Source organism: Argiope bruennichi, chromosome 6, assembly GCF_947563725.1.
Source record: "Argiope bruennichi chromosome 6, qqArgBrue1.1, whole genome shotgun sequence".
In the NCBI taxonomy this organism is placed as follows: domain Eukaryota; kingdom Metazoa; phylum Arthropoda; class Arachnida; order Araneae; family Araneidae; genus Argiope; species Argiope bruennichi.
Genome location: NC_079156.1, coordinates 43,264,778 through 43,283,166, shown reverse-complemented (window position 1 = coordinate 43,283,166; position 18,389 = coordinate 43,264,778). Strand labels below are relative to the sequence as shown.

Below are 18,389 nucleotides of genomic sequence, written 5' to 3'. Positions count from 1 at the left end.
GGATGCAATAGACTAAAAATTCGACCATAAGATTTTGATTTTGGGCTTGCCTTGCATTAAACAATAAAATAATGTCCGTCTGCCCATTTGAATGTGAATTCCTATAACACAAAGATGTGAGAAAATAGGCAGCTAAAAATTTTTTACATGTTCTAAACTTTAAAATTTTGGTTTTGAATTTTCTTTTGGACAAATTCCTTCACATAAAGACCTCTATTCTGCTACACGTATATGTAGGAAGCATGACAATTCTAAACATCAATAAACTGTTAAATTGAAAAATAACTTCAAGTATGCCCACCAAAAAATAAATATATATGAAATTCAGGATTGTATCTCTGTCAATGGAACAGCCGGAGTGGATTTCTCTAATATATTTTTTTCATTATCTCTTACAAATGTATTTTTACAATAGTTATTATAAAGCCCAATAGAGTGTTATATTTGGCGATTAATCGCTGGGATGCAATTAAGATATAAGATAATACCAATAAGGCCAGATACTAATAAGTTAATGTCAGTACCAGAAAATTTGTTATGCATCTTGTCCCTTCTTTTTCCAAACGATTGAATCCAAAATCTGACCCAGAACTACATTTGTACTCACAGAATCACATCTGAAATTTCATTTACTAAAGTCATTGTGTTTTTCTGTTATCGCATTTACATGTTTGTGAAGGTATAGACAGTCAGACAGCAAACGCAGGACGGATTTGTTTCTAATTTTGATAGATAACTGTATTTTAGATGTTAAATCTGGGCACCAGATTTTATTCATCTATCTGGCTTTATATTCGAATAGTGAGATAAATTTCGTTCAAATTTTTAATAGAAATCTACAAATATGATGTAAAGACTATATATTATATATTCACCCATCTAGATGAAAATGTTTTTGAGTTTTCATGTTGACATATAGATAGATTTAATTCCAAAAATGTGTTTTTCGGACTCGGAGATGATTGGAATTCGATGTCAAACTTCCTGACGATATCAAATTCTTCTTCTTTTTGTATTTGGTGTACGAAAAACTAAAAAACATTTCCCTAAACCTATTTTCAAAACGTTTTTATTATATTATACAATTCCATAAAAATAAACATATTTACCGGAACATTTTAAAAGTTCACATTACATGAAAATAATACATGCATTTTTAGTCATTAATTATTTTTATCTGAACATATCCATTCAAGTTCAAGAAAAACTTTATTTAAAATTGGAGAATTATATTTATTTTCTATGAGTGCACTAATTATACTTTTGGTCAATTCAAATATTAAATGCAGTTTTCTTAAACGAAACTGTTCAAGTTTTAAAATGTAATTAAATAATAAAACATCCAAACTAACGTCTCTGAATGGTTTTCGCTGTCATGACACTAATGTGCAAAGGGTTCATACCAATATTCGATTATAATGCTACGTTGTCTACAAATATTAGCCTGATTTTTTTTTATCTAGCCATTTATTCTATAAATCATGTCTACAAATGGCGTTAATTTTTAGCTAAGCCAAAACCATTAGCATGGTATTAGTACTAATGCTCCAAATTATGGCACCAATTTTTATCTACTCTTTATAGTATATTACTCAGTTACATTGAATTTTCTCATTGATTCTATTTTGTTCTTTTTAGCAACATTACTTTAATTAAATATGGCGAAATTTACTTTTGTTAGTAATAGTTAATATAACAGAAATTCGGGATTTTACATAAGAAAATCTTTTAATTAAATTTATCACACATGATAATTAAATGATCAATTTTTTCCCAAAAATTTTTCTAATTAATATTTTTCGGTATATTTTAAACGATATTCCTTTTCCATAATGTGATAAAAACTATTTAAATCAAGAATTTTTTTCATTTTTGAATGACTGAAATAAATCTCATCCCAAGAAAGGTAATTAAATTTCTATAAGCGAAATAACTGCATAAAATGATACATTCACGGTTTTTACAGTATTCATTGAAAATATGATCCATCACAAATCTTGCTCATACCATTTAACTTTCCTCTGTGCTAATAAACTATCTAGCTTATAAATTATTTTGTTTTAAAAGCAAACAAACATTTCGAACAGTCAATTAATGTAATACAGATTATATTTTGTAGTTCAGCTACTTCATTGCGGTTTATATTCTAAATATCCCTGATAAAATCTGAAATTACTTTTTAGATTAATTTTTATTTTCAAATTACAATGCTGAAGTTAGCATACTTAAACTCCAAAAAATTCCTATACAATCGAATAAAGCAAATTTAGTTGATTTTTTCAATCGGTAAATATTTCCACATCGTCTTTAATACTGTTTTTAAAAAAATGTATATTTTTATCTAATCTATATCTTTAGTTAAACCAAATATCAATCCTTACTTTCAAAACCAAGCCTTAGGCAATCAGAATTTGCTTCAATAGAGTGGAAATTCTATTATTATTAATTTTTATAAACTATCTATTTATAATAAAAGAATTTTTTGCTTTATAATTTAAGAGGTTTATTTTTAGAACTATCAAAACCCAAAATTATTTTTAGAAAAAAATTATAATTCTGTAATTCTAAAATATATACAAATTATTAAAGAACGAAACACATTTCATAAATTGCATAACAGGAATAGAACTTTATTGAAAAAAGAAAACAGAAGTACAGTTAAATATCAAAATATATTTTTCATTTCCGCATTAAGACTTTTCTATTTGCCGCCACCTGCTCCTCCTTGACCTCCAGCTCCTGCTCCCGCTCCTGCACCGAAACCAACTCCAGCACCAGCGCCTGCCTCACCTCCTGCGCCTCCTTGCCCTTGACCACCACCTCCAGCACCACCACCAAATCCCATATTAGCGCCTGCTCCAGCTCCAGCTTCACCTCCACCTCCGCCTCCAGATTGTCCTCCTCCAGGAGCGGCCTCAACAAGCACCAAAGTCATCAACAGAACAGCAGCAACAGTTACCTATAAAATGAATGTACCTAGTCAATTTTGCCAAATTTCTCTCAAATTGCTAATTGAACTGATTTCGAGATGTCGACTTTAAATATTGGAAATGATAGCTAATGCAGGAGATGGAAAATTAAAAGATGCAATCATTTATTTACAATTGATGTAGCGTGGTATTAGCTTAATATATTTATAATCCTTCGAAATAGTCACCTGCATAGATTAAAAATATTGGCGGCAACTGGTTTCAGGAATTTGGAAAATATTAGATTACTTGAAATAGTAAGTGTTTTTGCTAATTGCTTGGATATAATGGTCAATCACTTTAAAAATTATGTAGCAAATGCAAAGATGTGGTTCCACCAAATTCGGAATTATTCTTGTCTGAAATTAAATCGAATCACAGAGCTAAAAGCAAGGTAGAGAAACTCCCACTCTGTTTATTTTAAACATTTTAAGCAGCTTAGCCAAAAAATAAATCTTTCGCCAATAAAAGTAACAAAACAATGAAACACAGTCTTTCCAGTGGTTAAAAAATATCAGATTTAAGTGTCTATCGAAAGGTTTTTGATATTCATAAAGCGTTCCATCCGAATTATAAATAAAAGTGTTACTACTTCAGATGCCGGCGTCCTGGCGTAGGGGTATCTAGGCGTCCCGGGTTCGAGTCCTGGTTCGGGCATGATTGTTCTCTACCCTGTGTTATATCTGTGAGGTGCGGGATTGAGTCCCCCCCCCCCCAGTGAAAAAGGGTTGTGCAAGCGAGTGTGTGCATGTTTCTTCCTCATATGACTTCTGCCCTCGTGTGCTTAGGGGTCTTTATCCTCTGAAGTTACTGCTCAAAAAACTTGGCTTAAAATAGTCACACGACAAAACAAAAAACTATGTGCAAGTTTGAGGTTCGAATTCGCAACGTTAGGGTTCATAGCCGAGTAACATAGCCACTAGACAAAAGTGTACACTCTTCTCCGGAAGTTGTTATCTGGCTTATGATGTTACCACCACAATAGTCCCCCACCAGTGAGTCGGTAGAGTTTATCGCGCCAGGCGTTATGGCGAGCGACGAACGTTGTTATCGCGCCAAGTGTTATGGCGAGCGTGTGTGAGTAGTTGCTGTCGGTAGATGGAGCCACGACAGCTGAATGAAGGATGCGGTTGTTCAGAACCAGGATCACCAATGTGCAAGTTTGAGGCTCGAACTCGCAAAATTAGGGTTCATAACAGAGTAATAAAGCCACTAGACAAAAGTGTACACTCTTCTCCGGAAGTTGTTATCTGGCTTATGATGTTACCACCACAACTACTTCAGATATCCTATCGTTTTCATGTCACTCTTAACAAGCTGTAAACATTCATGAATGACTTCATCTAGGAACTATATATATTTCAGATAAGGTCTTTATTACATAGGCATAATGGTCGTAGTTGAATTTCTAAATTTTATAAATAAATTGATTAACACTTTAAAAAAAATTACATTCTTGATATACCAACTTCCAGCTACACTTTTGAAGTGAATTTCCTAAGACTTGACAATAGAAATTCAATGTGGCCTGACAATTCACTGCCTATATCAACATATATCTTTTACTTTCTCGAATGCGAAGTGCACAAAAATATTGTTACGGAATTTCCGGGGGTTCGTTTGGATAGTGGGAGTTATATGGTGTGGAGAACGCTCAATCAGCAGGTGGCAGTAGAAAATAAAAGAACGACGTTTATTTACACGAAGACACACAGGACAGCACAAAGACGACAACTATATACAGCACAGAAGACGATTATCTTCAGACGAGACGTGCAGCATACAACATCAGCTCTACTCTGTCCCTCCCTGGAAGTCCCTGGAAGACGAGTTCTTCACCGTCGCTTCCGACTACTCTTCGACTCCACTGGTCCACCGCTGGTTCACCACTCCTGGGTCACGACTCCAATTTACCACTGGTTCACCACTCGACTCACCACTCCTCCACTCTGCTCTGCCGCTTGCGACTTCTTTACAATTCACCGCTCCGGTTCACGACTGCCCGGCAGCTGCGGCTGCTTCCTTTTATAAGTCTCAGGAGGCGGGGCTAGACGCCTCTCAACCAATCAGGAAAGTTCGAGGCGTATCTCCGTTCCTACTCGACGGATCGGGAAAATTCTCGATGTTTCGGGTATAATCTATTTTGGCGTCAAAGTCGCCAAATTCGTCGCCAAATGGTTGCCAAGTTTGTCGCCAAGCTCTGGGACCTCCTATGGAACCACCTATGCTGGGAAGCCGCATCGCAGATTCGTAACAATATTATAATCGTCAAAAAATTCAAAATAGAGATTATCTAACAACTCTGAGAAAAGACATTTTTTGAATTATAACTCTGTGTATTTGAATTTTTATAATGGACTAGATAACTCAAAATTGAACGCTTTTAATTAGATGGATAAATTTATAAATTTCGTTCAAATTCGGAATGAAAATCCTAGTTGCATCAAAACAGCCAGAAAGAAAGCTTTGTTGTCTTGCTGTTCTAGTGCAAGGTGAGTATGATAAGTACAAAATTCAATTGATGATGACGATGATGATGATGCCATGTCCGCGTTACCACGGAAAGGGGGTGCAGTAGCTTCTGAGGGTAAAGATCCCTGAACACCCGAGGGCAGAAGTCTGACTTCTAGCTCATATGAAGATGAAACTCACACATTCTCTTGCACAACCCCTTTTTACAGGGGGGCATATTCACACACCTCACAGATAGAACACAGATGAAGAATAACCATGCCCGAACCGGGATTCGTACCCGGGAAGCCCAGATCACGGGGAAGAATTTAAGCGATAAATGGATGAAATTTAATATTCATGTTTATAATCTAAAATGTAAATCTGTATTAGAGTGTTGAGTAAAATCTGTCTGTCCGTTCGTATTATTGCATGCATAGAAACGCAATAATTCATAAAAGAATAAATAAATTTCATACAGATTTTCGCAGCAAAATTGTTATCTATATCAAATTTAAAGAAATTTTAGAAAAACATTGATATTTATTTGGCCTGTACTTTTTACTTTCTCGAGTTACATAGTATAGAGAAATTATAGTAATCATGGAAAAATTCGAAAGTGACATTTTGACGAATCTCCACGGGTTAGATCTAACTGATTTCGAAAAACACGCTTTTATAAAATCGCTGTTTGCCTGTCTGATTGCAATAAAGATAACTCAAAAACTCTCTGAGTTAGAAGACTTAAATTTGATATGCAGTCTTTACATCAAATTTACAGATTTCTATAAAATTTTGGGTAATCTCAGTTCAGAGGAAGTCTGTCTGTCTAGCTGTTTGCACATAAGTTAAAGCGATAATTAGAAAACGAAGGGAACTAATAGAAAAAACTCGGTACATATATTAAACATCTGTATTGTAGACGTCTGTCTAACTTTCAAACAATTCCAGCTACAGATTGTCTGTCTGTCAGTCTGAACTTTCAAAAACATGTAAACAAAAACGTAGTCATTTAAATATATCGAATTTGTTATGATACTTTGGCACTACAAGTTCCGTTTTGTATCAAATTTTTGTTTTAATTGGTTAAGAAAAACCTATCTAAAATACAAATTCGATTTTTGAATACTATTGATGCACATTTGGGATTAATCGCCAAATAACTAGCCAAGGATGGCACGACAGATTGAGTAATAATGCTGTATTCACGCCAAAAATTAATATTTTGTAACTATTGTATCCTATACAGTACCATATCATGCTTTCTCTTGCATGATTAGTTTATTAAAGAGTATGCGAGAGAATTTTGGGAAAACCACTCCAGCTGGTTCATTTATGTAAATACAACAACTCTTAAATACTATGAAATAAATAAGTGAATATTGATATATGATCTTGTTTCTAAAACTGCAATTCTGTGTCAAATTTCAGATTTAATCTGTTGAAAAAAGGCACCCATAATGCAAATTTGTTTACTTTACCACGAAGCACAAAAGTTTAGTGTGAGGGACTTTAAAAAAAATAACTCGGAGTACTCGTAGCCACCATGCCCTTTCTTAACTCCAATGATTTTAGATATATGCGGATGTTGGGTGGTTAGCATTTTAATTAGAAGAAAAGAGAAAAACGTTTATAAAGACAAATCCCGGTTGTTGTTTTTAACAAATTACACTAAAGGTCATTCAAGGCAGTTAAAAATGATAGTGAAAGAAAGCGCTTACAGGACTTCTTATATTTGATTTATAAATGGTCATCTAAGGAAATTATCGTAGACATAGAATCTCTGCTTTTCTGTTTAGGGATTAGGATTTTATCCAGTTTCTCAAACATAAATCATCTTACCTTTTTTCGGAGAATAATCTGATGTCTAGAAAAAAACTGAATGTTAGAGAGAAAAGGTTATGCTCGTGTCTGGTAGCAGCATCTGGACACGGCTTAAAAAAACAACATTCGCTCCAAATGAGTCCTAGTGGTGCCACAAAACTGTAATGTGAATTAATAACAAACCGACGGGATTGGTCTCACCACATCTTTCTCGCGTAATTTTTAATAAATTTGCTCTTGCCTCCTAAGCCTTGCCTCGAGTAAAACTGTGAGCCTTAAGCAAGGCTGTGAAATCTATGAGTGTTAAAATTTTTATTTTAAAAGTCGCACACATAAGAGTTGTATACTACATAGTATAGAAAGGAAAATGAAAAATGTATATTAACCCTTTAAAGGGCCATTTTTTTCTAGTCATATTATGTTAAAATATTTTTAGGCTTGAAATTAGAATAAGAAAAGAGATTCATTTAGCTTATTAGATAAATTTAATTTGATTCATTAATTAATTTGTTTAATTAATAATTAAGTGACAAACCAAGACACATCATTTGGTGTGAGATAAAGAACTGAAGCATTTAAATTTTTGTCTTTCTAAAAAAATGTGTCAGAACTTATGCCAACCTACATAATTTCATACAAAGATTGATAAATTTGGTGGGAAGCATACTTCCCACGGCCTTATCAAGGTTTAAATGAATGGCATGTGCAAATATAAATATAAAGGATCGATCATGGATGCAAATCTAATGAAAGATCTTTGGTAATTTTATCGCGAATATTTATTTTGGAGCCTTTTCTCTATTCTATTAAAATAAAAATTTGATACAGAAATACAGCTGCTGTTACATGATTGCATATCCTATTTCATTCATTCAAGGAGTTATATTTTTGAAATATCGTGTTCATATTCACTCTAAATTACAGACAACCTCTCGTCAGTTTTTTTTTTTCAACTTTGATCCAGAATAACATTTTGGGTGCTTAATCTGTGTGCCAAATTTCATTCATCTAACTTTTGACATTTCATACTCATTTGTTACTCAGATATTTGTATAAATTTGGTATAGTATACATTTTGTATATAATACATAGAGTACACAATAAATATAATATAATAATGCATACATAAAGTATACAATAGTATACATTTTGAACATCTATTTTCGTCTTATTACAACCATAGTAGTAGAATATAACATTTTATAATCAGAATATATTCCAAATTTCATTTATCTTGTCCTTTCATCGGTCTCGTTTCTGAATGATTGCTTTTATATGTATGCAAATGCGAAGATTGAAAGAAGCAAACTTTATAACAGATTATTTAAACATGGAGGCAAATCTGCTGTTTTAATGCTAGAACACAGTATAAAATTTTATTTATTTAACTCTTTTATTTTGTAACTATCACTGTACTCATATGCACAGACAAAGATACATCTTGTGAATAGACTTCACTTAAACTTTGACAGAAATCTGTAATTTTAGAGTAAAGACTGCATATCAGATTTCTTCCGTCTACTTATAGCTTTTTAGAATTATCGTTTTTATAGACCGATAGACATAATTCCAATAATTTTTTCTGTGAATAGGGGAAAAATTAATCAAAAGAAAAGAGAAAAGAAAACTGGTCAAAACGAAATTTCAAATCTTACCATGATTTTCTTCATCTCCAAGTCAGTTGATTATATAATCCAAGATGTATGTAGATACGTTTCTATATGTTTATATTTCGAACTGATCATTCACAAGTCTTTTATACCTATTTTTAAAGGAAATTCCTCTAAATATGTATATGTAACAAATTATAGTTTTTCAAACGGTTTCTGAGGTCGAAAATAAACAGTCCTTTCCTCTGTAATCAATACATTGCGAAAGCTTGAGTGATTTTTTGCGTGGTGACAAATACAGAAGAGGCGTATTTTCACTTCTGAATAAAGACACAAATAATACACCCTCTCCTATTTCAGTTATAATTCAGTTCAGTTTACCTGATATTTTTCCGGAACTTGTTTATTATATGTGGAGTAATACTTTAAATATTCGACTTTGCGTGGCAAGTTGTAATTCATAACAGATTTTTAGACAGAATTCGGAGAACTGCGACTTTAATCATATAAAACGCAAATTGAATGAAACAAAGTTTTTTTGGGAGAAAAAAATTTTTAGTGAATTTTTAGACGTAATATTTCTTAGAATATTCCATGTCGTGATGTCATTAAGACTTCATAAATGACATTTGTGCCATTTCCTGTAAAAATTTTCCAAGAATCCTTATGCATAACGCAATTTATTGCATTTGTTTAAAATTCGTTTATTGAGTACCATTCATCAAATTTCATGAACTATTTAATATTGAAAATATCTTATGTCCATATCAATTCGTAATATATTTTCAACAGCACCTATTGCCTATTATTATTTGTAGCGCTAAGGTTATATCAACTAAATGATATCAAAATCATTTTTACACCTCTATGAAGATTACAAATGACTGCTTATCAAGTGACTATATTCAGCACTAAAGTTATATTAACTGTACAAGATCTAATTCATTACTAAATTTTTATGAAGATTACAAGCGACTACTTATCATGTGACAAAATCATTTTTACATTTCTATGAAGATCACAGTTTGACTGCTTATCAAGTGACTATATTCAGCACTAAAGTTATATTAACTATACAAGATCTAATTCAATACTAAATCTTTATGAAGATTACAAGCGACTACTTATCAAGTGACAAAATCATTTTTACATCTCTATGAAGATCACAGTTTGACTGCTTATCAAGTGACTATATTCAATGCTAAGGTTATGCCAACTATAAAAGATTAAATATTTCATTACTAAATATCAAGGAAGATTACATGCAACTACTTATCTAGTAACTATTTTAAGCATTAAAGTTATATCAACTATGCAAGATCTAACTCTTTACTAAAGCTCAAGGAAGATTGCATGCAACTGCTTATCAAGTGACTATATTCAGCTCTAAGGTTATATATCAATTATACAAAATCTAATTCCTTACTAAATCTCAAAGAAGCTTACATGTTGCTTATTTAGAAACTATCCTAAGAGACAAGGTTATATCAACTATTCAAGATCTAATTCCTTACTAAATTTCAAGAAAGATTAAAAACGATTCCTTATCCATTGACTCCAAATAGTGCTCATTCATTATTAATTATCATATCAATTTCATATTAAGATTAGAACATTAGTAATGGAACGAAATTTTTCTAACGGAAATGAGATTGGGAAAAAAATTTCAAATGAAAAAAAAAAAATCATGAATAAAAAAAAATCCTCTCTGCAAGTTGAAAGGTAAAGTTAGATTCCTTTGCATCTGAATTAATATTTCCTTAATCTAATTTAAAGCAAAATTAGGGCTTGAAAAATCACTTTTTAGCCCCTAACTTCTAAGATATTGCCTTTATCGAAAGACTTTAAATACAGAAATTATTTATGTTAATAAGGCGATAATTTAGATTTATTTTTCTATTTTTAATATTTAAAAAGTTATAGCGAAATGAAAATTTCAACCTCCCACCATTTCTACCCCCTAGATGGCCCATTTACGAACTCATCCGAAATTTCTATATTTCTAACTGCATATTCCAAGCCGATTAAAATCCAAATGAAATTACTGCTGTTATCTAGTTCACAAGATAACATGGGGAAAGTATTATATTTATAAATATATATTGATAGATATAGATATAGAAATTTTTAAATGAAGGGTGGTTTTGGGCTCTAGGAACCTTGATCTGTGAAGATCTACAGAAATTTTCCTAAAGTCGTGTCTTGAGAACCATTGAAATAGGTAGTCTTCCTATAGGTGTCTACCTAAAATATATTTCAGAAGCCCTATCATTTACAACAATATAGGATCATTAAAACTTAATGCAACGTATAAACTACAATTAAATATAATTTCAATCGTTTCTATGGTGAAAAAACAAACTCTTATTAAATGTTAATTTTAAAACCGAAAAACAGAGTTGACATGCGTTTATAAATTTAATAGAGAATAAAAAAATATTTAAATGTTGCTCAAAAAGGAAACAACTATTTTGAAAGGTATTGTTCTTTATTTAATTTTTTCACACAGTTAAAATTGAAGGACATATTTTCAGTACTAATTGGTACAAAACTGGCGCATTTAAGAAAAAGGCATTTGCGGCATATCTTTAACCATATCTGGATTTTGGGAAATATTTTTTATGCTTTCTAGATTTGTCATATCCTCTGCCTTGTCTTTTTCTTCGGTAGCTTTGTCCATTCCTGGTACTTCGGATAATTTGTCTTTTCCGGGAACGTTTTCTGGGTCCATTTGATCTGCTCCTGGAACTTTATCCATGGTTGGAGCTTCCGGGATCTTCGGTATGTCAGGCATTCCTTGAGGTAAGCTTTCGGCAAGGTAGAACGTAGCAGCAATGACGAACAGAAAAATAATCTGAAAGTTTTGCAAAAATTTCAAATGAAGTGATATTTTAAAATATTATTTAATTCATCCCCAGATTATGTGTTGTATTAATGTCATTAGCAATCTTAAGGTGCTTATTATTATCAGAACTAAATTGCCAAGAGGAAATAAACCTAATAAGTTTTATGGTTAAATACTTGCCCCTCCCTATTTCAGCTTAAAGAAAAATCTAGGATATAAGTAGAAAAATAAAAATAAGTACTCAGAACACAATGAATTTGTTAATTGTTAATGAAACATTAAGCCATGCTTAGTCAATGCTTAAGTCATGCTCATTAAATCATGCTTAGTCAAAGCTTAAATCATGCTCATTAAAACATTAGTCAATGCTTAAGTCATGCTTAGTCAAGGCTTAAGTGTAGTGCTCATTAAATCATGCTTAATCAATGCTTAAATCTTGCTTAGTCAAAACTTAAATCATGCTTAGTCAAGGCTTAAGTGTCATGCTCATTAAATCATGCTTAGTCAAAACTTAAGTCATGCATAATCAATGCATAAGTCATGCTTAGTCAAAGAAAATCTTCTACTTTCTTTCTGATAGAATCTTCGTATTCTTCATTATTATCACTACAAATCTTACAGTATAAACAAATCTTATGGAGATTGGTCACAAAGGACTAATACTAGCAGGTAATAAATTGAAAAATTTTGTTGAAAAAGTCTTGGACAATATTAAAAAAAGGATACAAAATTCCATTTCAAAAAGTAGCATCTATCCTTTTAAATTTCAAAGGAGTTGAAAAACATTTTGAGATTATTATTACGGCAGGCATAGTATAGGAATATCATTCCTCATGTTCACAGGGGTATTATAAGTAGCCTATCTTGCTAACTGATCCGCAAATCTCATTCTCTATGTTAACTCTAAAAGTGCTCAGAAAATTTTAACACAAATACTTTCAATAGGTAGACTTATTCCACAATAATCAGAACTAGCTGTAAACCGCCTGGAGTAGTAATGTTCGGATGGGGGGGGGGGGTATGGATATCATAAACCCGCTTAAGGATTGCTATATACTGAAATTTTAAACTGGTAATTTCTAATAAACTTATTTTTTTCAATTGAAATAAAATATTTTTTTTATTTTGCATCCATGAAATATATTTCTAACCGTATAGTACTTATACATTAAGCTGCTGCTGATATAATTCAATGTATAAAAATGAATGCAAAGTAGTCATGAATCTAAATAAAAACAAACACATTTTCACAAATTTATTAAAATAAAAAATATCTTAAAATAAATTATTAACATATTTATTCATTTAAAAGTGCTTTGAAATATAAAACAAGATTCATTCATTTATTAAAAGAGGCGTTTCATTGTGCGCTCTTTTATCTTAATCATTTACGAAATTAAAAGCTGTACTTATGTCAGTTTCGTAACAAAAATATTTTGTGTCTAATTTCCAACATACTTTTAAAAATTAAATCTTGAATATAATTTGAAATATCACCTTCTAATATATTAATAAAATGATAATTTATAGTTCATGCTTATATTTGGGATGGGAATATATTTTGTATGCAAACCAATAACTAAAATACATTTACTGATCAATTATAATTGCATTTAGTTATTTATTCCATGCGAAGATGTTGATTTTTTTTCATATTTTTACAGTGAAAGCATTTATTCATAGCAGAATCTAAAACTAATTTAATTTACTATTGATGTTTTTATTATATTTTAATTTTAAAATAGTGATTAAAACACAGTAATAATCATTACATTTTATATATTTTGGGGCTGTCCTTGCTGGTACTTTTTTAACAGTTAAAGAAGAAAGATTAACTCATCACTTTGATGTATACAAGCATTCAACTCGATATCTTTTCTTTTATACATAAAAAATATAAGGTTCCAATACTAACACATTTCTTCTTTATTTCCCGTTATACAGGGTGGTTATAATTAAAGTTTCACTTTGAAATGGCCATAAAAAGAAAACTACAGAATTAACTTTTATCAAACTTGGTAATAGTGTAAAGGAGGTCATGGCAATTTCTTTTCCGTCAAAGAAAAAGAGTGGGGGTTCAAAAAACTCTCCAACAAGGGAGAAAGGGCGCTGTATGCAATATTGATAAACAATATAAGGCAGGAAGACAAAGGTTTAAAATGAGTTTAATAGTTTCTGAGACGAGTTAAAAGCATGTTCAATGTGTGTTATGTCATAAATACTGTTTATCGTGATAATCTAAACAATTTGATGGAACTGAAAGATGCGATACTCCGACATGTGCGTAACATTCCTCCTGATATGTTAAGAGCTACTGTTGAGAATGTAGTAATGGGATTTAATTTGCTTTCAGAAAATGGTGGGCAGCGATACATTGAACACACTAAACACGTTTCAGAAATGATTAAACACATTTTAAACCAATGTCTCCATGTCTTATACTGTTTATCAATATTGCGTATAACGCCATTTCTCCTCTGGTGGGAGTTTTTGAACCCCACAACTTTCTTTTTTTTTTGGCGGAAAGGAAATTCCCATGAACTTCTTTAAACTATTACCGAGTTTGATAACATTGGATGCAGTAGTTCCTCCTGATATGTTAAGAGCTACTGTTGAGAATGCAGTAATGCGATTTAACTTGCTTTTAGAAAATGGGGGACGCCAAATTGAACACAATAAACACGTTTCAGAAAGGATTAAACACATTTTAAACCAATGTCTCCATGTCTTATATTGTTTATCAATATTGCATGCAACACCATTTATCCCCTGGTGGGAGTTTTAAAACCCCACACCTTTTATTTTTTTTATTTTTTATTTTTTTATTTTTTTGACGGAAAGGAAATTCCCATCATATTCTTTAAACTATTACCAAATTTAATAACATTGGATGCAGTAGTTTTTCTTTTATGACCATTTCAAAGTGGAACTTTAATTATAACCACCCTGTATTTTTAATTCATTATTTGTTCTTTTACAGCAAGACTTTCAGTTTATTAAAGATTATATAAGTTGTTTCAAAGTTCAATGAAAAATTATATAATACATAGTTAAAATGTTGAGTGAATAAGATGATTGCCGAGGCTGGTTTATAAACAATATTTTCAGAATAAATTTAGAATAATAATTCAGAGAAAAAACTTACCATGGTATTCATTATTAAAAGTCTTACGAATTTCCAAGCAAGTTAAGAATGCTGAAAAGTTTAGAGTAAGAATGTAGCATGGTTTCCAAATAAAAAACCCTTTTATACAGAAAAAAAATATTATTTTTATATATCCCTATAAAAGTCTATACATTCGGGAAGAATCTATTGTGCATATGATTATGATGAATTCGTAAGACGTAAACGTAGTAAATATCGGTACAGTAAAGGAAAAATAAAATATAAATGCCCCTTATAATTCAACTTGCTGTTGTGCAGTAAATAAAACCTAAGAGCTAAGTGATCTTAACAGATATCAAGATACAATAAGTAGAGGCCTATGATTGATACACGTGTTATATCCATTTATTACTCGTCAAAATTATGTATCTTAAGAGAGCTACATTTTGGAACCAAGTAGATCAAATTATAGTATCATGTGATCAAGCGTCATAAAAAAAAATAATGCGAAACATATTCTAAAAATAGAATGCAATAAGATTTTCCCACGTGCCGAATGAATCAGAATTTTATTTAAGGAATTTGACGAATTCCAGTTTGCGAATTTGTATTAAAGTGAAGAATATTGTTTTTTATGATAAATATTTAAATAAATCGTAATTTTTAATCTCTTTCAAAGAGTGATTACCTTATGATATTTTGTTTGCTATTCTGAACTCATACAAGTCTAAGAAGTTGGTAATAAACAATAGTTATTAAATGGCCTCCCAAATGAATTTTATTGCTGAGAGTTTTTTAACATTTTCGTACATGTAGCATAGATAAAGTATAGTAATCATCAAAAAACTTTAACTTGATATTTTTATGAATTTCCGCGTGTAAGAGCTCCTTGAGTTCAAAAACACATTTTTGGAAAATGTCTGTCTGTGACAAAGATAACTCAAACCCAATTAGATTAGCCGGTTGAAATTAGGTATACTGTTTTTATATCAAATTTGAAGATTTCTATTAAATTTTGAGTAAATTTTTTCAAAGGAAGTCCGAGTGTCCAGCTGTTCGTATGTAAATTAATACGATATTTACAAAACGAAGAGAGCAAGACAGATAAAATTCGATACACGGTTTTCACACCTCTAGTGTAGATACTTGTCAAAATTTGGTCCTATATATTTATATATAATAAATCCTTCTACTCAAGGAACTTTAGAAAAATCAACTTGAACTGTGACCTTTTGGCTAGATGAAAATGGAAATGAAAATCTGATTGAAATTCCAACCTGTCAGGAACCCTGCAATCCTGATTGTTGAGAGACTGTTAACTAAAAAGCTTTAAGATGCTTAATCAATCTAATTATGAACATCTTATGATTTTCTAATATATTCTACTATTTTATCTTTGCTTTTTTACTCCTTGTTCTATTTTTTCCCGTATTTTCTATTTTTACAGTTTGCTTTTACTAGTGTTTAGCATTCCGAAGGACCTAAATATATATAAACTGGCTACCGGTTTTCAGTTTATCTGTTTGGTAACCTCCGATTTTGTTTAGCATTTTCTAGCCGGATGTTTTCCCGTTTCAATTTGGCTTGGGCGCGATTTGGATTTTGTATTAGAGTAATTTAATACGCACCAGGTATATATTCATTCGAATACGGTTTGAACTTCAAAATGGCGCTGTTACCATGTTCTCTAAAAGGGAGAATATAAAAGTTTTCGAAAATAGGAAAACTATAAATGAATATGAATAGAATTGTGTGTGTGTGTGTGTGTGTGTGTGTGTGTGTGTGTGTGTGTGTGTGTGTGTGTGTGTGTGTGTGTGTGTGTGTGTGTGTGTGTGTGTGTGTGTGTGTGTGTTGGCGCTCTACAGACCAGGTCATTTTACATACAGCTATCAAATTTGGTACATATATACCTTAGAGGTCGGGAATGTGCACCTGGGGTCCCTTTTTTTGAAATTTTAATTTGAATTTTAATTATTAATTAAAAACTAACTTTCCCGCGATAAAAATCTTCCATTTTCCCCACCGCCAAATGAGTAAGGCTTCAATTTTTTTTTCTCCCAACAGTCACGAGGCTAGGGTTAACATTTTTCGGAGGATTATTTCAAACGATTCTGTTAATTTTCTTAATGTTTTATGCATTTAAAATTAAACATTGTTAATGAATCCGTGTTTCAAATTCATTCTGTAGTACTTTTGAATTAAAATAACACAGAATAAAGGAAATTAAAAATGTATAATCTGCATAGCGTTACCCCAACTGGCGTAGAAAAATTCACGCATTTGCGTTACCGGAGCTGGCGAAGAAAATTCACGCATGCGCATTCTAATTGTTGCCATGACAACCGTTATCAACGGATGATTTAAATTATTTTTAGGTTAGTTGCATGCTTTTGTAAGTAAATTGTATTTAGGTTAGTTATATATTTTTTGTACATGCTTATAGTTTTTAAGTACATCGTTTTTTAAGTAGATTTTTTTAACCTGTTTTCAATTATTTAAATTATTTTTAGGTTAGCTGCATGCTTTTGTAATTAAATTGTATTTATGTTAGTTATATATTTTTTGTATATGCTTATAGTTTTAAGTACATCGTTTTTTAAGTAGTTTTTTAAACCTGTTTCCGACCGATTATTTTAAACGATTCATTTTATTTTCTTAAAGTTTGATGCATTTAAAATTAAACATTGTTAATGAATCGATCTGTTCATGATGAATCTGAGAAAATTTTGTTGACAAATTCTTGAGATATTACATAATTTAAGAAAGATATTCTTTAGTGCCCATAAAGTTTAAACGCTCAGTGATTCTATTATCAGTAATCATATTATTAAAAAAAATGCTTTGTTCCAATAAAAAATATTATTATATTAATTGCAGTTTAGTCATTTCCATTTTAATTTTAAGCATAAATTCTACCGGAACTAACAGAAAATTAGAGAGATACATATTATGTTACGGCTGAAGGACTTTATATTATTATGAGTGAATTACATGACTATCAAAATTTGAAGCTTTAAAATATTTGATGAAGAAGCTATTAAAGTAGGAATTACATAAAATATTTAATTATTAAAATTTTAACGAGCATTAAGATTTGCAAACCGGCTGGTCGCCAAAGGCGGATAGTATAAAATAAATTAATGCAAATAAATCGTTCTGTTGACTAGGCTCCTATTACACGTTACCGATTTGTTCTGCATGAGTCACTTCTACGTAGAAGTAATTTGTATCTGAGTCACTTAGTTTAATTATCCATTTATCCCGAAATGTACCTTAGTCAACGTCATTTTTGTCTTCAAACTCTTGCTTTTATGATCGTTTGTTTCGTATAATGCAAAATAATAGCGATATAAACCTTTTTTTTGTATATTTTTTCATATATACCTCAGAACGTCACGCTTTCATAATCTCCTACATGCCATGAAATATCATAAATATAGTACGCTAGCAAAAGTCGACAAAAGACGCATGAAACCCGAAATTTCGGTATTTTTTTAGAAGTAGTGCGTATTTTGCGTCTTTAATGAGCATTTATTCTCAGTTTATGGCTGTGTTGACTGCAAAACAAAAAAAAATACCTCAGT

General features: G+C 31.2%; 2 protein-coding genes across 2 annotated transcripts; both read right to left on the bottom strand.

Annotated features, from left to right (window-relative positions):
• Positions 1-2,600: 2,600 nt before the first annotated feature.
• On the bottom strand, positions 2,601-8,980 carry LOC129973034 (uncharacterized). The gene is made up of 2 exons (XM_056087385.1): positions 8,900-8,980; positions 2,601-2,959 (listed from the first exon to the last, which is right to left on the bottom strand). Exons 1-2 carry the CDS (start codon positions 8,912-8,914, stop codon positions 2,702-2,704), a joined length of 273 nt encoding a protein of 90 aa, XP_055943360.1. The 5' UTR covers positions 8,915-8,980; the 3' UTR covers positions 2,601-2,701.
• Positions 8,981-11,346: 2,366 nt separating this feature from the next.
• On the bottom strand, positions 11,347-14,909 carry LOC129971048 (uncharacterized). The gene is made up of 2 exons (XM_056084515.1): positions 14,845-14,909; positions 11,347-11,708 (listed from the first exon to the last, which is right to left on the bottom strand). The coding sequence occupies exons 1-2, from the start codon at positions 14,854-14,856 to the stop codon at positions 11,415-11,417; spliced, it is 306 nt and encodes a 101-aa protein (XP_055940490.1). The 5' UTR covers positions 14,857-14,909; the 3' UTR covers positions 11,347-11,414.
• Between the last annotated feature and the right edge of the window lie 3,480 nt (positions 14,910-18,389).